The 21,740-nt window shown below is 38.2% G+C and overlaps 1 protein-coding gene across 2 annotated transcripts in view; it reads right to left on the bottom strand.

Annotated features, from left to right (window-relative positions):
* atad2b (ATPase family AAA domain containing 2B) overlaps positions 1 to 21,740 on the bottom strand; it is a 125,325-nt gene that overhangs the window by 32,547 nt on the left and 71,038 nt on the right. For both annotated transcript variants that reach the window (XM_048530670.2, XM_048530668.2), the window contains exons 16-21: positions 19,214 to 19,525; positions 18,139 to 18,280; positions 11,873 to 12,059; positions 11,544 to 11,729; positions 10,149 to 10,284; positions 447 to 643 (exon numbers count right to left, since the gene is read on the bottom strand). In XM_048530670.2, coding sequence (XP_048386627.1) covers positions 447 to 643; positions 10,149 to 10,284; positions 11,544 to 11,729; positions 11,873 to 12,059; positions 18,139 to 18,280; positions 19,214 to 19,525 — 1,160 coding nt within the window. The remainder of the gene's footprint in view (positions 1 to 446; positions 644 to 10,148; positions 10,285 to 11,543; positions 11,730 to 11,872; positions 12,060 to 18,138; positions 18,281 to 19,213; positions 19,526 to 21,740) is intronic.

Here is a 21,740-nt window from a genome sequence, read left to right as displayed (position 1 = left end):
TTTGATTACTTGCACCTTTATCACTAGCTGAACTCAAGATGTTTTCTCTCAATGTGAATTTTTATTCTAAGTATCTATCAACTGTACTGCTAAAGTTATTCAAGATGGATATGCAAACAATTTCATGCCTGTCTGTACCTGACATTCACGCAAATGCTGTTAGACATAAGCAGCTATGCTCGTGATTAGGAGCAGGAATCCTGATGACTTTCTTCACTTGGTACCTTCTTGTTACCTAATACAGTACCATTCCTGAGCTGTAATCACTGCAACATTAGCAATCAAATGTGGAATGATCTTGTTTCACATGGCCCTTCACTGCATCACATTGCATTCAGACTTTGGTACAATGGAAAGACACAGCGTTAGTCCCTTGGCTGGAAACTTCTCTCATCAGCTGGAAATGAAACGAGCGTGAACAAATTTTAAAAGCTACCCTAACTTACCTCTTCAATATCTACAGGCTTACTAAAGATGCTAAAACGTTTGTCAGTGGCAAGTCTTTTGGTAACATCCCTGAGAAACAGTCGAAGCTCTCGAAAGGTATTTTCCTCCTGTTCTTCTATCCGTTTTATTTCTTCCTCTGATAGCTGTCGTGGTGCAGGAGGCAATGCTGGTGGAAGGACTTCCAAGGCAAGTAAAGCTAAAAGAAAAAGGGCACAACATAATTAATTTGTATAAAATTTCTTCAAAATGTCAGTTTGAAGATTTATCAATTTGCCTCTTGCAAATTTATAAACCCACGCCATTATTTTCAAAACTTACAATAAATGCCACTTTTAGAAATACCCTATACAGGTAGTAATATTTTGATGATATGACTAATTTTTGAGAGTACTATCCTCATTTGAAGCAACACTTAATGATTTTGCCTTACCTATTTTCTAAATAATTATACTCGAATTTTTGCTTGTGGGACAAGTCGCAGTTAGGGCAGCTGTCTGCAAGACTGGACCTAAGTGAGCCAAAAGGTGCTGAAGGCTCTGGTTTAAGAACCTTTTAATCAAACTAGATGCAAAGGGATCATTGTTGGGAAGAAATAATGCTTCAAAGAAATTAGCTTCAAATAAATAACAAAAAAATTTGATCTCAGCAGTTTGAACTGAGTATACCTACCCATTATCAAGAATTGTGTATTTTGAAAAATTTTTGTTTGCTAACCGAGTTTGTTAATTAACTGTGCAGAACAAAATAACTTTTTAATGAAAAGACATTGGTGATATTCTGTTGGAAGCATTTGTATTTAATTGCTTCGCATTCCTGACTGGTTTTGAGCAACTATTAGTATAATTGATAAGAAGAGGCAACACTACAAATTCTCTGTTCCTAAGAAGATATGTTATTTTGTGACACAGAATTCAGTTATAGTTTCTGAAGCATGGGAATATTTGTTTAGTCTATATGATTCCAGTTACAGAGATGGTGTTACAGCTGATAGCCCTCGTCTTATGCCAATGGAAAAAGATAAGTTAAACCATTTCCTAATAAGGAACAGGACACTCTCAGAATCCGCAATAAGTGTTGGAACCACAACGTCTTTTGTGGAATAATATTACCATGGCTTCTGTGGCGTAAATCTTCTTATATAGTTGGATGTGACATCACTGCAAGAACAGAAAAAAGGGTTGCCTGGGTCGGCGATATGGGCCTTAAAAAAGTGGATAAATGTTTGTGTTTTTCTGTATTGTCTTCACTGTCTATTTGCCAACTTTCTTAATAAATTTGTCTCAATACCTTGTTAGATCAGGCACAACTGAATAGCTCATTATCATAAAAACTCAAGCTCTTAAAAAACCTCCCAACTTACAAAGTAGTACGTGAATAATTAGCGTTCCTCCAAGCAAGATTGGAGCTTTTTGTTTCAAACTAGATACAGCAATTCTAGGGACTAGAGATTAAACAAATCAGATATTCACACAGACACATAGAAAAGCTCTGGGTTTTCCCAAGTAATGTAGTAGGTTCTGCCCTTAACTACTAACACACTGTAACAATCTGCAAAAAGAAAAATCAGCCTTTAAACATACTACACTGCAATGTAAGAATGTTTGGAAATCACAAATCAAAATGATATGCATTCTAAGATGTTTAAAAAGGTTGGCTACTTGGAAGGACATCTTTATTTTACTGGTTATGTAGGGTTCTACTTTCAATCAGTACTTATCAAGCCATGTACTGCTGACATATGTGCCACAGTGGACCTGCATGAGGTGGTGAGAGGATGAAAATCATTCTGAGTTCATTCTCACCAACCTGTCTCATGCATCTGTGCACGACTGTATTGGTCATACTGACAACTGTGCAATTCATGTGCACACCCTGTATCTTGTATTTGACATTACTACTTTGCGAAACAGAACAGATTCAGAACGATCTAGCAGTCCTATACTGTGTGTGCATGACGCACAGTCATCAGCAGCAGCAGCAGCAAAAAACTGTATTCAACCACAATCTGCAACCATTTGGTCTGGTATATTCTCACTACATCACTGTCATCAAGAAGTGCAGGAGTAAAGTTGGCAGCAATGCCAGGTATGCCTAAAAATGAAGTACTCACACAGTGAAGCTGCAACACTGGATTACATGAACACCAAACAGCAGGAAGCACTACGATACTGACAGATAGGCAATCCCACAACCAATGCAACAGATTAAAGCTCTGCAATCTTGCTACATTCAATCATGAACAGTGGTAAACAATTCAATGACAAACCAGTACAGATGGCTCCTCCATATTTCAATCTTCAACAACAGGGAAGCCAAGCACATCCAGGCAAAAGACATGGCTGAAGAATTCAGACCCATCTTCAGCCAAAAATGCCAAGCGGATAATCCATCTCAGCCTCCTCTTAATGTCTGAATATCACAGATAGAAATCTTCAGCCAATTCATTCCACCCCATTTGATTTTACAAAATAGCTAAAGACACTGTATCCTGCAATAGCTATGAGCCTTGGCTGCAGTACTAATGCACTGTGCTCCAGAAGTATTCATTTTCTTCGCCATTCTATTTCAATACAGCTACACACCGGAATCTCAGGTATTGTTATAGAGTAATACAGCATGGAATCAGGCCCTTCATCCCAAACTGGTCCATGCAGACCATGGTGCCCACATAGCTAGTTCCTGTTGCCTGCATTTGGTCCATATCCCTCTAAACCCTTCTCATCCATGTGCCTACCCAATTTTTTTTTAAAAATGTTGCTATTGTACCTGCCTCAACCACGTTCTCTGGCAGCCCATTCCATAAATGCACCACTCTCTGCATGAAGTTGTCGTCCCTCAGGTGCTTCTTAAATCTAACCCCTCTATTTTTTCCAATTCCGCATCCCTGGGAAAAAGGCTGCATGCATTCATCCTATCTATGCCCCTCATAATTTTATACACCTCACTAAGGTCACCCCTCATTCTCCTATGTTCCAAGGAATGAAGTCCTACCCTGGCCAACCTCTCCTGTCAACATGCTTGTAAATCTTTTTTGCATACTTTCCAGTGTAACTACAGCTTTCCTATAACAGGGTGACCATAACTGTACACAATACTTGAAATGCAGCCTCACCAATTACTTATACATCTGTAACATAACCTCCCGACTCCTATACTCGATGCCTTGACTGATGAAGGCCAGCATGCTAAATGGCCTCTTCACCACCCTGTCCACCTGTGATGCTGCTTTCAACAAACTATGTACTTGTACTCCTAGGTCCCTCTCTGCCACGACACTCCTCAGGACCTTAGCATTTATTTAATAAGTTCTAACCTGGTTTGACTTTCCAAAGTGCAACACCTCACACTTACCTTCCCATCTGATCAAGATCCCTCTAATTTTTGATAGCCTTCCTCATTATCAACGATACTTCCTAATTTCATATCTTCTGCAAACTTACTAATCATGCCTTGTATATTCACATCCAGATCGTTCATGTAAATAACAAATAACAAAGGTCCCAGCACTGACCCCTGTGGCAGACTGCTAGTCACAGGCCTCCAGTACGAGAAACAACCTTCAACCATCACCCTCTGCTTCCTACCATCAAGCCAATTTTGAATCCAATTAGCTAGCTCACCATTCATCCCACGTGGCCTAACTTTCATGACTGGCCTGTTGTGTGGGACTTTGTCAAAGGCCTTACTAAAGTCCACATAGGCAACATCCACTGCTCTAGCCGCATCCATCCTCTTTGTCACCTCTCAAGAAACTCGAAAAGATTTGTCAGACATGACTTCCCACACACAAATCCATGCTGATTATCCATAATCAGGCCTTAACTATCCAAATGTTGGTTGATCCTATCCCTCAGTATGGTCTCCAATAACTTGCCTAACACTGACGTCAAGTTCACTGGCCTCTAGTTCCCTGGCTTGTCTTTGCTACCATTCTTAAACAATGAAAAAAACATCAGCCATCCTCCAGTCTTTTGGAAATTCATCAGAGGCTAGATAGATAATGCAGAGAAGTGCCCAGATATATCTTTTTCACTGGACAAATCTAGCTCAGCCAATTGACAGCAAGGCAACATTTCACGGAATGAGGCAACAAGGAGCCCTATCAAAAGTTAAGTCAACAACAATCAGAAGAAAATTTCTCCACTGGTTGGATTACAACTGGAAGATGGTTGCAGTTGTTGGAAACCAGGCATCTCTGAAGGAGGGTCTAGGCCTGAAACGTCAGCTTTTGTGCTCCTGAGATGCTGCTTGGCCTGCTGTGTTCATCCAGCCTCACATTTTATTATCTTGGAATTCTCCAGCATCTGCAGTTCCCATTATCTCACCTCCAGGACAAGGTTATAAAAGTTCCTCAGCACAGCATCTTAAGCCTACCCCATCTACAATTTCTTCACCAATGAACTCCCTTCCAGGATATATTTTGGCAATTGTGGTGGTCAGTGCCGTATACAACACATTTGATACTGTAGTAACATGTGGTGTGATGTAAACAAGATTCAAGCTTCAGATGATCAGTAGTATGCAACACTTGTGCTACATAAATAGCAAGCAATGATCATTGTTGATCAACAAAACTACCATCACCAAGTCTTTCACCATCAACTTCCTGAGAAATACCTTCCAAGAAAGTTGATGAGACTTAACTGTAGTACAAAGTTCAGAGGTTAGGAGTTTTGCACTGAACAATGGACCAAAGCCTGTCTACTATTTCCAAGACACATTTCAGGAGTGTGATGGAATACTTTCTACTTGACTGGATAAGTTCAGCACTGGCAACACTCGAAGTTGGATACTAAGACAAAGCTACCACTTCATCAGAATGTTATCCACTACCCCAAAACGTTCATTCCTTCCACTATCAGCATGTCATGATGGCTGGGTGAACAATCTACATACAAGATGCACTGCAGTATCTCACCAGGCCTCGACTGACAGCATCTTTCAAACCCATGACCTTGACTACCTGGAAGGACAAAGGCCAGGAACATATGAGAACACAACTATCTAAAACTTCCCCTCCCAGCCAAACACAAATCTAACAGAATTATATTGTTGTTTCATCAGTATCACTGGGTTAAAGGCTGGAAGACCCCTCCTAGTAATTACTCTGTGTATACCTATATATGAGATGTTCCAGAGCAGGAACTGAAGACAGCTCACCATCACCAACTTGAGGTGCAATTACGAATTGGCAACAAATTGCGATCTTGGGAATAATTGCAAAATTTAATTTTTAATATGAATTCCTAACTTTAGTTGCTAGGAGAAACTGGCCTTCTTTCTGGACTGTATGAACATACAAAATTGGAGAAGTAAACCATTCAGCTCCTTGAGGCTGCTCCACCATTTAATAAAATCATAGCTGATCTGTTTGTGTTTGGAAACAGACATTCCCGTCTACCCCTAATGACCTTATCTATGCATTGTTGTACAAAAAATATTCAACCATCCTGCCTCTTTCGCCTTCCAATGCACAGCTTTCCGAAGTCACACTACCCTCAGAAACAAAATCTCTGTATTGAAAGGAAAGCCCCTAATTTTATAAACAGTGGCCCTATTCCTGCACTGATGCAAAAAAAGAAAACATTCTTACCACATCCATCTCATCAAGGTCATTCAGGATGCTGTACATTTAAATCAAATTATGCCTCAAACTTCTAAACTCAAGGTGAAAATAAGCTCAGCCTGTCCAAACTAACATGCCTGAGACAACTCGCTCATTTCAGGTATCAACCTAGTAATCTCCTCTGCACCACCTCCAATGCACTGAACATACTTCCTTAAATAAGGAGACCAAAACTGCATACAGTATCTGAGTTGTGATCTCACCAACTTCTTGAATAATTGAAGTATAACATTCCCTTTCTATTTAAATTGTCTCACAATAATGGATATCAGCCTAGTAGCAAATCAACTTCACATTTCTCACATTATACTCTATCAGCCACATTTTACAAACACATCCTAGCTATATTCATCTGCAACTTCCTTACAACTTCTTCACAACATACTTTTCTATCTAGCTTCATGCTGTCTACAAATTTAGCTACTATGCCTTCACTGCCCTTATCTAGTCATGAATGTAAATTGTAAAAGATTGAAGCCCCAAAACAGACGCTTGTGGGATTTTTACCTCATCACATCCTGCCAATCAGATAATGACCCATTTATTTGCACACTGTTTTCTGTCAGCACTTTGAATGCTACTGTAGCTTCATCTTTCAAGGCAACCTCGATACCATTCTCTTAACTTGCATCTAGAAAGACCTTGAGGGCCCAGTGATGAGCAACTCACCACTAAATACACAACTTCTAACCTGCTTGAATAATTACATCGTGTGGATAGTCCATCGAGTTTCTGGCCAGTGATAATATTATATACCTTTTAAGTGGAAGAATGAATAATTAGCCTTTTGAGTTTCAGCAAAGGCTGTTTTGACTCATCTTGAAAATGGTCATTGCCGAACACCATATGGCATCAAACAAAAGAATTCCAACCACACCAAGCCAAAACAGAAAACATTAACTTTTCAATTGTGATGTACCAGATGACATGCAATAGGCAATCTGTTTTGATCTACCCATCCTTTAAATGAACACAATCTTGTGTATACCAAAATTCTCTAAAGGACTCTTACATCTGTACTGAAAGTGGACTATCAAAATTCAACTATCGTCATTTGACTTTAACATTGGAGACTTTCATGCAATAGAATTGATCTTAAAAGGGAAAATACAGGCTTAAAATGGTTGTTCTGGTCTTGCGACTAGGCTTGTGGAGCCATCAGTGAACAACAGTCTAAGCTAAAATTAACATTTACGATGATAGGTCAAAGTCATACACGTATCTCTACCGCATTCACATCTTTCTGCAAGTTCCATTTGTTACAAGATGAAAGACTGCCTGCACAGTTTTCAGCTTGGGGAAGAAGAACAATGAACTGACTCTGTCATATACAAAATTGATCTTTATCGATAGTTGCTTCTGAGCAGCACGACAAAAAGAAGAAAAATTGATTTGTAAACAAGAATTGGAAGACACACTGTGAACACCTCTCTCACAAGCTAAGAAACGACCCAGTGAAAAGCAAGTCAAAACAAAAATAATTGACGGAAAACTCCAGGACATCTGCTGCCTCACAATTATGCAATAAACCAGATAGCAGCCAAACAGCGGGGCTCAGATCCTGTCGTTCTTGGATCCAAAAACTGTGTCGACTTCAAATCCCTTCACATCCCTGTCATACCAGACAACTCTCCTACCCTTGCTTTGTAAGCTCATTACCTGTATTTGTGTGCAAATTTGTTATCGTATTATATTTCTTTTGGGTAACAGAAGTCCACTCTCTTTCACTCCAGAGAACCATGGAATAACATTGCCTTCATTTTTGATCAGATTACTTAAGCCAAATTGAAGTACAAGAGCTATGTGCCAGAAAAAAATGTTTGCTTCAATGAAGTGAATGGAGATTCAAAGTGTGAGCCCCTCCTCAACTGGCCATAAGCAAGCACCTAAGGGCCTGTAACCCACTTCCAAAACATACTTAACTAGAAGGGGGAAAAGAGATAATCAGTAGAAGACCAAGCATACTGTGCTCTCAACCGTGGAGTATTAGCAATTAGATCAGCATCTGGGATGAAGATAATGCCTTTAACACAGAAAGAAAAATTCTATTTGTGATTGGTGAATACCTAACGAAAAGAGAATCCATTATAAATGGTTACAAATCAAGACTTCAGACAAACTGACATGGTTGCTTGGAGCTAAACATCCATTCATTTGATGTGTCAACTTGGCTTAACACAAAAATGTAGACTGCTGACTAAACTGAGTTGCCAAACTGAAGATGACCTGATGGATGGAACCAGAGCTGTCTTTCAACAGCAGGATCTTAGGAGTCAACTACACATTTGCAGACAACACTGCACAAAATACATGGCAATAACTAATGGACATTTTGTGAAAGGCCTGAGGAATGAAAACCCACCAAATGGGAAAATATTGTATTTTAAATTGCTGTATCCCTATTCAGGATAACTATTCAGGAAACAGAATTTAGCATCTTTCGGTTCAATGCAGCCAATCCAGGGCATTATGCCTAACACTCTGCTCCAGTGTTATCGTGACCCGAACAACTTGTTCAGAGCTGGCAGATCAACAAGTGAACAGGACGCTTTCCACTTTTGAAACCATGTAAAATATTTAATGGAAATAAACTAGTTATTTTCAAGATTTCATCCAAATCTTGTGATAACACTTCTTTGACTACCAGCATAGCCATAAATCCATGCTGGTCAGATGAATCAATCAATCAATCACTCAGTCATCAGTCCAAAATCCAGGGATTCCACACAGAAGGGTATGGATGTATATAAATTTGTGGTTTCAAAAACCAAAGATACCACTATGTTTCTATCATAGACGACAAAAGCATGTGAAACACCTGTCATAACTACTTGCCAACCTAAAAAGGTTCAATAACAATTGGTACAATGGCTGGAACTGATTTTAGCTGTAATCATATTGAAATACGAACTAAAACGTCACTTCAAAACATGATCAGCAATCACACAAATGATGAATGAAAAAATGTTTTGTTTACATAATGCGTTCTCAAACTCAGTGACTTCCATAACCAATTGTTGCAGTTATCTATACAATTGGATTCAAAATCATTTTCTGCACAGAAAAGTTTCAAAATTAGCAATGTGATAAGTTACTATTGCCGGTGGTGACATGAACAAGTTTATGAGTAACCAGTAAATGGTCTGGGCTTTCCAATGTAGCTGAACTTGCAGAGCACCTCAAGCCGTTGAGAAAACTGTAATGTGCACACGTGAAGAGTATTTGGGCAGTAAGTTTACACTTGTAACTGCCTATTTTACCCCGCTCAGATTATAACGATTCCCTGAGATGCTGCTTGGCCTGCTGTGTTCATCCAGCTTCACACTTTATTGTCTTGGATTCTCCAGCATCTGCAGTTCCCATTATCACTCCCTACAGAAGTGGGTTCAAATGGCCATTTCCAACTAGATGTGGAGTTTTGAGCAGATTTACTTGAAGCTTTTGCCTAGTTGGTGATAAACCTGTTGAGGTAAATCAGCTTTAGTGTCAAAAGAAATGATTGCCCACAGCACCTTTAACAGCAGGATCTCATGCAGGGGTGGTGGCTCATGTGATCTAAATCCAAGTAAAATGCTGCACTATCTAATGGATAATGCGAACGTGTCAATAAGAATGATAGGTAACGCGTCCATTATTAGTTCTCTCTGCAGGAGCTGCCTACTATAAAATTACACTACATTCAGTCAGATCATCATGACATTACATCTTATGTAATTTGGCACAAACTGCAAATGTAGAGTCAGAGATAACAGTGTGGAGCTGGATGAACACAGCAGCCCAGGCAACATCAGGGGAGCAGGAAAGTTGGCATTTCAGGTCGGGACCCTCCTTCAGAATTGGGGAAGTGGAAGGGAGCTGGGAAATTTATAGATAAAGGAGGAGTGGCGCTGAGGAAAGTAGGTGCGATGGTGAGAGGTGAGTGCAGGTAGGGAATGGTGGGGATTGATCAGTGGGATAGGTGGGAGAGAAGATGGATAGGTTGTGTCAGCTCAAGGAGGCAGGCATGAGAGGGAGGGTTGGACATGGGATGTGGCTAAGGTAAGCACAGCATTTTTTTTAATCCATTAGCTCTTACCAGCTTTCTTCTTCCTTGGTGGAGGCTTTGCTGCTTGGTTTAATATCAAATCTTCAAAGAACTTTGTTCTTTCCTGTTCATTAGGTTTCTGTAAATCTATAACTTCTCCATAATTGATTTCAAAAATGCATTTAACCTTAAGTTTAAGAAAAACAGAAAATCCAATATCTGTCCTTGAACAAAATAAATTAGGGTATATGAAATGACAAAAGAAGAATAACCAGATTAATATCTTTGTCCTTGCATATGAAACTTAAGTTATACTACTCAGAAAAACATTGTATATTAGCACACATTCCTTGCATGTTTCACAATATGTGCACACATTACTATTATGATGCAGATTTTTGCTCCAACATTCATAACTACTGCTACTGAGTACATGAATTCATAATCAATGTACATACAGGCAGTCTCTGTATACAAGCAGATACTATTCTTAAGTCTATTTGTATGCAAGTCAGAACACAATGCAGGACAATGTAAAAAAGCTGTTCATAAGCCCAGGAAATATTTGTCTGTTGGATCTTTACACACTTATACGTGATTACATTCATAACTCAGATGTTTCTAAATGGGGAACCCCTCCGTATAGTAAAACGGAAGGTTTATCATTTTGTTTATTAAAAACTTGGCTTAGTATTGCAAAATACTTGGCATTTGTGAAAGAAATCAATAGCACTGTGCCATGGGGTGTAAATTTAGAACATACTGCTCTTTTAACATCCAGCCAACAAAATGGCCCTCTTCATGCAATGCTTGTATTTAATGCAAAATTTGAATGAAATCATCGTCACTACTTTTAGATGGCAGCAGAAAACAGACAATGTTCTGGGATTGAAGTAGTATTGCTGAACAGAACACCTTCGCACTGACAGTTACAGTTTATGTCACTGTGAAATTATGCAAATTCACAGGGCACACAAATTTAAGCATACAAAATAAAATCAAAAAAATGTTCTTAATAGAAAATTCTCAAAGATATTTCACTTTAGAGTTGTGCAATAGTTAAGAAAATTATGAACTCTGAGCATCATCAATTCAGAAGCAGTCTCCAATTTACGAATGTCCATCTAACTAATGCTCGTAATTACATACAAGATCTCATGTTAATATATTAACTTCAAAGATCCAACATGCGACCATTTGCTCATACTTACAGAGCTATTTTATGTCATATCATATTGTCTTCTGACTTGAGTACAAATTAGCTTACAAATGCTCAGGAACGGAACCCATTTGTAACCCAGAGAATGCCCGCACTTCAAATTCTGTATTACAAAGACTTGGAAGATGTTAAATGCACATTTATATTAAAACACAACCTATTTCATTTGCTGTATGCTCTAACCATTCTATGATTTTATATTCAGTTTAGTGCAATTGTTAACCCACCTCATCTGGCAATTCTATATATGCTGTTTCAGAGGTAGCCAATATTAGAATAGGAGAAAAGGGTGGTATGTCCTGAAGTAGAGTCAAGAAAGTAGCTCTCACTGTGTCGCTGACTGCATCCCACCACTCTTTAATATGAGGCACATAAATTACACTTGGTACTGTTCGACGTGCCTCACGGAAAACCTACCGAAGAGAAGGCAGGGATTGGGGAGGGAGAAGAGAGATAGAGAAAAATATATTATCATGGCTTCAGATTTTCAATGCTGGTTGAAAAGTAACCCGCATGAATCATATGTACTAGGGTTTTCTCGACCCTCCATCCTCACCTGTGCACATGACTCTTCTGGTGTTTTTGCACTGACAGAGTACACTGCTGGCAGATCTAACCTATGCACAGAGAACTTCTCAAGTGAATGCAGCAATGCAGGAGCAAGATGTGAACTCTGGCCAGATCCTTTGCTCCCACAAAGAAGCAACCGAGGACGATGGGATGTTGGCTGGTGATGTGCTGACCTGCAGAAAGAAATCCTGCACTGAGTAATTTTTCAGGGTAAGTATGTACATATCATTGTCTTTTGTATTTTTAAAATTATACATCTAACTTTCTGATGACAAACAGAATGTTGCACTGTCAGAGTTACTATCCTTCAAAGAGCTTAAACTGAGGCTCTGCTTGCTCACTTGAGAGAACCCAAAAGATGATCTCTTAATCAACAACACGACACAGATTATCTGCAGCATAAAATCTATTATAAAGTGTGCAATATTGAAGACCAGATGGACTACAATGCTTCAAGAAGACAGGTCACCAACTTCAAGGTCAACTGAGGACTGGCAATAAATGTTGGTCAGCCAGCAATGTCTATATCCCACAAATAATAAAACAAACTGAAGAACACATTTTTAGAATTACAGTATAAAAGATTTCTGTGGATATTTTTAACTACTTTCCCAATAGTTCTGGCCTTGCTAGCAGTCCTTTCAGAAAAAGAACATGTTTGGAGGAACATCTTTACAATAATCTTAAAATTTCAAAATAGGAAGGACTCTATTAAACACAACATTTCATTTGCAAATTGAATATCATGTGCAAAGCTGACATTTTCCAGAAGATGGCAACATACTGCAATACTTCTTTGGAAAATCAGTTTCAGATAATTGTGTGTTTCTTCTGATTAGTTAACTAAGCCATTATTTAACTGGCTTACTCATCTACTCAGCTCATTTTGCACAATTACAAGCTCTGAAAAGCTCCAAGGATTATTGCTGATTCACTGCAAAACATGATAGCCAATAATAATTGAGATTTTGGAATTAAAGTGAGAGTTGCTACAAAGTTTTGAGAGTAAATGCATCAAATTTGAATTCAGTACAACACTTACATATTTTGTCCCAATGCATTCCTATTGTAATTCTATATATGTTTACACAAGCTATTGACATGCGTATAAGGATTCTGAATCATGAAAAGCTATTATTTAAACTCAGAATTTACTAAGATAACGTCATCTCTTAAATTCATTTACATGTAAATAATTCATTCTGAATTACATTAAGGCATAGCAGTTTCCAAGTTACCCAAATATCAAAAAGAACTAAAGTTCTGATAATATTATTATATTAAAATTATACTTGTAATTTCAAAATTGTTGAGATTAGAATACAATTGTCTTATCTCATATCTCCAGCTTTTATTTTGGAAAAAGATACCAAGAAGTTGTTGAAAATCAAAGTATTGGAATAAGAATGTATTAAGAACCAACTTGCATTTATACAACAGCTTTAATAATACCATTGCTTTGCAATCAATACGGAATTTCTGATAATTAGCTAATGCTGTATTGCAAGAAAGTCTCACAAACTTGAAATTGCTAAATAGCCAAATAACATGTTTATTGAAATGAAACGTGAATTAAATGCTGACCCACAAACCAGAAGTATTCTCTTCTGTTTGAATGATAGTTTTTTTTAAAATCTACCTGAAGAGGCAGATTAAAGAAGAGAACCATGGGTTGTCTATAAATAACAAAAAGGTGCTTTGATCAAATAGTTCACAGAAATAAGCAGAGATTAAATAAGTCATTCAACCAAACAGTTCAAACAGTTACTAATTTGTAAGTAATTTGTGCAATGTGAAAATATTTTTTCAAACATGTTAACAGGCAAGTACTATTCGCGAGTAAATGGGCTTCAGTAAGCAAAACTCCAATCACTTAAATACTGCCTAGATGCCTTCTAGAAGAATACATATAAACTGATGTACAACACTTCATGCCGTATGACACAATTTGCAGCTATGTCACAGCTTTAGCACAGAAAAATATCAAGGCACTTTAAAAACAGGCCAAATGAGTATTAAAAATGGATAGACAAAGAAGTAGACAGAAAGAGTGACCAAAAGCTTGATCAAAGTACTTTGTGAAGGGCTTTCAGTTGGAAATTTGAGACTAAAGCATACATTGTCTCCCACGCAAATGCACATCCGTAAAGCCAGCCTTCTCATTTGCTGAGTTTGAGGCAATTAGTCCACTGCTAAATCTGTATTGGGAACACTCCTCAGCAATGCACAGCACCATTTGGTGATTTTCAACAAGTGCATACAATTTGTACTGAGGTGGCAATGATTGTGGTTGACTGCACAGGGTTCCTAGCTTGTCGTGAACCTGTTACGCAAGAACAACTCGCATCATGTTAGTTCAAAGAATGCTATTCAAAGAGAATGTTTATCACAAGAAGCTTCTTAGCAGCTTCCTGTGTAATCCATTCCTTGATCCAAAGGACATTTGCTAGTAATCTTCTTATATGGTACATTATTCCTGTAGAATGAAATGGAGGGCAGACTGCTGGTTGGTCGAACACATCATCTTAAGTGGTAAGTTAGGTGCATGGATTTCAACCAACTTCTGTTTTGGTTTGTCCAGTAAAGCCGACTGGAATTGTGAGTTCAAGTTGTGGATCCTGTGAAGAATAAAAAACAGGAGAGGTCCTTTGCAGGCCTGGGAGAGGGAGACTCCGAGCTGGGGTTGGCTTGATTGTAGTACCAGGAGATGCCAGTGCATTGCTGCGTGTGTGTTTCAGGAGTCGCAGGGAGAAACATTTTTGAAGGATCTCAATGTTCTGAATGTAGTGGTTGTCACAGTTGGGGCCAAATTGGGAAGGCCTACATGTGGACTGTAGTCCATTGGGGATGATCCGGTTCCATAGGCAGGCACTCAGGAAGGTAATGTGGCTGTAGAACCTGGTTTGCTTCAGGACGTGGTCAAGCAGTTTCAGGGCTGAAGAGATTACAAGAGAGTTGCAGTGGGAGAGAGATCCACTGAGATCTTTCCGGAGGGAGGAGGGTAACTTCTTCAAGTTAAGCATCCTTAGAAGAGGCTTCGCAGTAGGTTTAAAGTTGTTTCAGAGATAGCAGGAACTGCAGATGCTGGAGAATCTGAAGGAGGGTCTAGGCCCAAAACATTAGCTTTCCTGGTCCTTTGATGCCACTTGGCCTGCTGTGTTCATCCAGCTCTACACCTTGTTATCTCAGATTCTCCTGCATCTACAGTTACCACTACCTCAGGTTTTGTTTTGTCAGTTGCCACACGTTTGGGGAGGGGGGGGCAAATTAATGTTAAATTTTCACATTATGTTGCCCATTATTACCTTTACTAGATTATCAACAAGACATGCAAGTTACAACCTTTGCCAGGCACATGGACAGTGCTCTGCTGAGAAGCAGTAAGTGCTGCGATAGTAACATCCCACAAAGATCCAGCTAGTTGGTAAGTCTTTTCCGGTTTTGACCATTGCTCGACTAAATTGAACTTGGATTATGCTTCAGTCTCTGCCTATACATGTAGGTATGTAATTCTATTTTGGCACTGGTAGGTGTGGAGGTGGAATACACAGGATGCAGTTTGAAAGGGATTCAAATTTAATTATTTACACACTCAGTTGTTTTCACAATGGCTATCACTTTTTCAGAAGTAGGGATTTCACAAAACTCTGAAATGCAAAGTTGATTTACTTTCTGCTTAGTTAAGTTTAATTAGCTGTAACACTTTTTCAATGCAAAGTCAATATTGGTTACATGACACCAGTCAGTAAACACACTAGAACAGTTCAATGCATTTTGCATGCGATAAACATTATTCCAGTGACATATGGGGGAATTGTCAAGAATGTGCATCCACTATCATTGATTACATGGAGAGCGATTTGTTCAAATTTGAGAAGGTAGTTAAGAGTACACAACTACATTATTTAGATGAGGTGACAGTTACTGGAGTTGACAGCAAGTCAGCACTTGACTAAATTTGGCGTAAGAAAATCCTCGTAAAATCCTAACGGGGGGAAACTCTTCACTAGTTGGAGCATTACCTAGCATAAAAGGCAATAGCTGAGGTTTTTGGAATCTTATCATCTCAGGAGCAATTCCTCAGGATAGAAGGCCAACACACCTTCAACTGCTTTACCAATAACCTGTATCCTAACAAGATAACAAGTGCCGGTGTCAACTGATGACTGCAATGTTCAATATTATTTACTACTCCTAGATAAAGGAACAACATGTACCTATCTGCAGCATGACATGAACAATATTCAGGCTTGGCTGAGGCTGATAAGTAGGAATTAACACTCACATCTCTCAAGTATGAAACAATAACAATATCTAGAGAGAATCTGACCATCACCCTTGACTTTCACAGAGTAATCACTGCAAAAGCCTTTACTATAAGCATTCTGGGAGATGACTAGAAATTTAATTCACCTAGCCATATCAATACCAAGACAACAGTCTGTAAGAGACTAGGAATCTGCAATGACTAACTCACTTCTTAAATCCTCAAAGCATACCCAATATCTAGAAGGAACAAGTCAGGAGTGTAATGGAATACTGTCCACTTGCCAGGATGAATAGAGCCCAATAACAGTTAAGAAACTTGGTACTCCACTTGACACCATCCAAGACAAAGGCAGTCAACTTTATCAGCAACCTATTATTATAAAACGGAGGTTGGCCCCCAGCCCCCTGCCTCAATAGAGCTAACACGAAAACAAAGAGGTGCACCTCACTCTAACATCTATAAAAGGGGTGTGAAAAGTGGGGTAATCTGCATTTAAGCAACTTCTAGTGTTTAAATAAAGTAAATCCCTAATAGTCACTTTAAAAACAAGCAACAGTTTAATTATCTAAATCTAACAGTGAACAGATTATTTAAACTATTAACAAACTGAATAAGTCCATTCTAACTACTAACTATTCTGGAATATACAAAATTCTAATGGCATGCTGTTCCAATAAATACAACTGCTACTTATGTAAGAAAACAGAATTTAGTCTCTCAAAATTACAGCCAAGTTATGGTTCTTCCAGAACATTGTGCCTCTTCTCCACCACTTCTGACAGGAATGCCTTCTCTGTTGATTCTTCTGTCAGGAATATTAACTAGTTGTGCCAATGGGTACCTTTGTTATTTAGATGGTGCTTTCTCTAAGACACAAGAAGTCTGAGAGAACCAGTGATTCTCTTTTGAGAGCTTAAGGCTGTTAGCTCTGGCAGATGGCAGTCAGCTCTCCAGGGTTTTATGCAACTGACCCCTTCTTTTACACACTTGATGACATATTGATTTTTCTTACAATAGGATTGGTCCTATGTTGTCAAAACCATTAAATTTAAATTTATTTGGTCCTTGGTATCTAAGTGTCTGATTCAAATTGATTGATTGATTACATTCAAGGCTTGTTGTTTTGGTAAAAACTGCTGTTTGGCCTGCTAAATGTATGGCCTTTTGATACAAATGTTTCAATTCAGGTGCTCTCTCTATACTTGCAAACTTTCAGGCTACTGCTCACAGACATCCATTTGAAATCTCAAAGCATAGAAAAAGAACATCTTTTTAAAAGGGACCATGCAATGATTCCACTCCTCCCACACACCCGCACCCCAGCATTTTACAAACACCAAATTCGAACTTCCTGCCTCCCAATCCATAAGTACTCTACTGAAATTCACAACACTACTAATCATAAAAATTCACTCACTCCACATGGCCCACAATAAAAGTTGTGTGTACCATCCATGAGACACTGAGCCAAACGCAAGTATTCTTTCACACCTCCTACTATGGTAAAGGCACAAAATACATGGTAATGCCATAACCTGAAAAGGCTCTTCCAAGACTTATCTTGTTCTGTATCAAAATTAAAGTCCCTTCATTACAGCTATGTACGTGCATTTACAGCTCAAACTGCAGCAGCTCAAGGCAGCTTCTGATCTTCACCTTTTTAAAGGCCATTAGAGATGGTAGAGTGCTGGCTTTTCTACTGGCGTTCACATCCTTGAATAAATATGAAAAAGTAGTACTAATGTCTTCTGGTAAAATTCGCAAACATTATAGTACTTTGGGAGAATTAAAACACTTGCTAAAGTGAACAAGTGTGCATTAAAAACAAATCTTGTCTCTTAGAATCTTTTTCACATGCCAAAAATAAAGCAGAAACCAAACCAAATTTTAACGAGAATTTTAAATCATGTTGAATATTTATTCCATTTAAGTAAATCCAATCAACAATCCAAAACATTGGAGTTATATTTACAATTACTCACATGGAGAAGTGCATAAAGGGCTTATGTTTAGCAGCTGGTAGTTGTTTCTTTGGTGATCCCAATGAAGAATTGTTCTCAAAAATTGCAGGCTCAACCTCATCATCACTGGTGATGTAATCTTCCAAAATATGATTCATAGCATCTAACAAAGCAATCAATAATGGAGTGTGAACTCTATTGGAATATTTAACAAAGTACAATACAGGGAAGAACAAACCAAAGTATCTCAAATGTTTACTCTTCGATTAACTTTTAGATTTTAATGCAAGTTTCAAAAATATTATGTTTTTACATACACTAAATGCCGACATAATGATAATCAAGGAGGCACTCAAAATTTGCAACTCTCTTTGAAATTACCTGTTAAGGTGAACATTGATATTATTTCTGTTCCGTTAACGACTAGATATTCTGAATTACTGAACTTTTAAATTCTTCAACACCAAAAATGTTCAATAATTGTTAAGTTAGTCTTAATCATTTTCTTTTATCATGTTCCTCAGTATGTTTACAAAAGGTATTTGTCACCAAATACAGACATTTCATTTCTGAATACTAACCTAATTACTTTAACTTGGCGGAATTAAATTAAATATAGTTTGATTTATTTTACTCAAATCGCAAAATAAAGTTTTAAATATTTAGAACTAATGAATTTGTCAAACAAGATTTTGAAGAAAGAACAAAATGTCAAAATAATCTAGAAAAGACAAATACAAACTAACACGACAAAAATCATTATTTAGAAACACAAAACTTTCTTTGGGACTGCTAGTTTTGTCTTTACACAAAATGTATCATTTTAAGAAGCTCACGTGAGATCAGTAGCATTATAGTAAATATCTCAGCAGTAATACTATAAACGACTATCAGGCATTCAGCCTCGAGTGGTCTCTTCCTTGAATTCCAGTGTGCTGTACAATACAGATTGACATCTGTGATTCTACACGTAGTACAGAAGTGTACAGATTGAAATAATAAACGAATTACTTTGTTACCCTCATCACATAAGATGCTTAGTATTTCATACAGCAAATATATAGTAACAAAAAAGCCCTTATAAATGTATACCAACCATCTCTGTTGTCATTCTGAGTCTGTTCAGCATGAGGAAAAACTTTGTACAATGCAATCAGAATTCTGTTAAAGACGTTTTCCAGCAGAGGCCTGATGATGTGCGATAGTGCTTCTCCTGAAGCAGTCACGGCTCGTTGTGAAGCAGGCACAATGTTCTGCATGGCAAGGTAGAAGTCCTGTGCACTTATAACAATTGATGAGACATCCAGCTGCAGCTTCTGACTGGTTCCATAAATCTGAGGATAGCGTCGGCGTAGGGCAAACAAGGCTGCCTCAGTGCAAAGTGATTTTATATCAGCCCCACAGTAGCCTTAAGATAACAAATCAAAATGCCTTTTTAAAAAAAAGCAGTCATCTGTTTCCCAATAACTCAAAACTAAAGTAGCATCCCTGGGATAAAATGCAACATATTTATGCATTCATAAATTGTGAATTAAATCTATAATATCACTGATTTATAGAATGGTTACAGCACAGAAAGTTGCCATTTAACCCATTGTCACTATGTCAGTACTATGGAAAGGGTTAGGCAAGTTGCTCTTGCACATGTTGTGAATTTCTCTGTTCAGCTCCCTGTCCGAGTTCTTTTGAAAGCCACGACTCAATTTCCCTCAACATTTTCAGGTAGTGCATTCCAAATCCTCATGTGTTGCATAAAAGTTCTTCCTTAGGTTTAACTATTCTTTTGCCATCTGCCTCGAATCAGTACACACTGGTTAACAATCCTTCTGACAATGGGAACAATTTCTGTCTACCACTGATTGGATCCCTCAATGTGAGCACCTCTACTAATGCTACTCTCAATCTTCCTCTCTCAAAAGGAAAGCAACTATAAACTTTGCAAATATGCTCATTGCACTTTTTATTTGTTCATGGGATGTGGGGGTTACTGACCAGGCCAGTATTTACTGCCCTTCCATAATTGGTCAGGAAAGTATAACTAAAATGCACAATCTTCTATTTCTCCTGTTAAGCCTTCATATCCTTATATCCTTCCTCAAAATGGCACAATATGCTAATTGAAACCAAACCAGTGTGTCTTACAAAGGTTCATCACAGCTACATTGCTTTTGTACTCTCCATCTCTATTAACAAAGCCCAGGATCCTGTTTGCCTTTGTAATCACTTTGTCAGCCTGCATTGCCACCTGTAATGGATTTTGCACATTCATCCCCAGATCGGTGAGCTCATGGTGCCTTCCACAAAAAGGTTTTCTTCAAGTCTGACACAAACTTTATCAAGGGAGTTGAATTTACAATTTTCAGATTAAATTCTGAAGATCCTACGGTAGCAACTAGTCGTTAATTTTTTTAAATACACTAAAGTCACACAACAGAAACAAAAATGGTACTTTATGGCCCTCTTGTTAATATACTTGGCACACACAATAGCAGAAATATGTGGCAACGTCAAATCCAACTGACCAATCACAGGAGACTTGAAGGCACATTCTGTGGTCATACCTCAATGACAATTAAGTAATAGCTACCCATTTTGTCATCTTTCGGTTGCACAATTCTCCATAACCTGGATCTCCTGCATCCAGATTATGGGAGAATAATGGCCAGAAAGATTTGCTTTTCCAATCGGCCATGGCACATGATACGAGTTTAACTTTGGTCAACAAAAATGCACTTTCAATAACTGCAGAGCTCCACAAAGCCGACTACTAATAAAAATCATAGCATGACGTCACTGACAGGATAATTCTTTCAAGTCAGATATCTGGTCCTTTGTGGCATTATCAACAGACTACACACTTACACTATCATAAATATCTCACGTGGACAATTTACAGTTGCAGGTTGAATGGCACACATGCAAAGTGCAGTATAAATACGGAACAGTAGCCCTCTAGATTACTGAATCATAATCTATCAGAATAAATGGGCTTTTAGTCCCAGTAAATTGTAATTTCTTTAATTATGGGGAAAGACCCTGAAACCAGAAACAAAGGTTCAAAATTGGGAGAAGATTGATTTTAATGTGAAATGACTAGATCTGGCAAAATGACCGGGAGCAATCACTTGCAGAAAAATTTACTTTAGAGCACTGAGAGTAATTCAAAAGGATAACAGTAAGAGTGCTGAGCCAACATGTTCTGATAGAGGTGAAGGATGGGCTTTACAAGCTCAGAGAATTCTAGTTGTCAAGGGATGGACATAACTGGATCAAAAATAAAGCTTGTTGCAGATAGCAAGGACTCAAAATGGTGAATGCCCTAGAAAGTGCAGAGCGGGGTGCAGTATGATTTTACTTAGGACAACAAAGAGAGGACATGAAAAAAACACTGGAAGGTAACAAAGGAAAATTCATTAATAAGTATATTAGGGGCAAGAAAATAACTAGAGAAAGATTAGTGTTCATTAGGGACCAAAGTGACAATTTTTTGGGTACAGCCAGAAGACATAGCTTAGGTTTTCAACAAGTATTTTCCATCTGCATTCACTACAGGGAAAGACAATGTAGGCCCAGAAATCAGAGGGTGACTGTCTATCCATGAACAATTAACATTGAAAGGGAGG

This window comes from Stegostoma tigrinum, chromosome 4, assembly GCF_030684315.1.
Source record: "Stegostoma tigrinum isolate sSteTig4 chromosome 4, sSteTig4.hap1, whole genome shotgun sequence".
Taxonomy (NCBI): Eukaryota; Metazoa; Chordata; class Chondrichthyes; order Orectolobiformes; family Stegostomatidae; genus Stegostoma; species Stegostoma tigrinum.
This window is presented reverse-complemented; position numbering and strand designations above follow the sequence as displayed.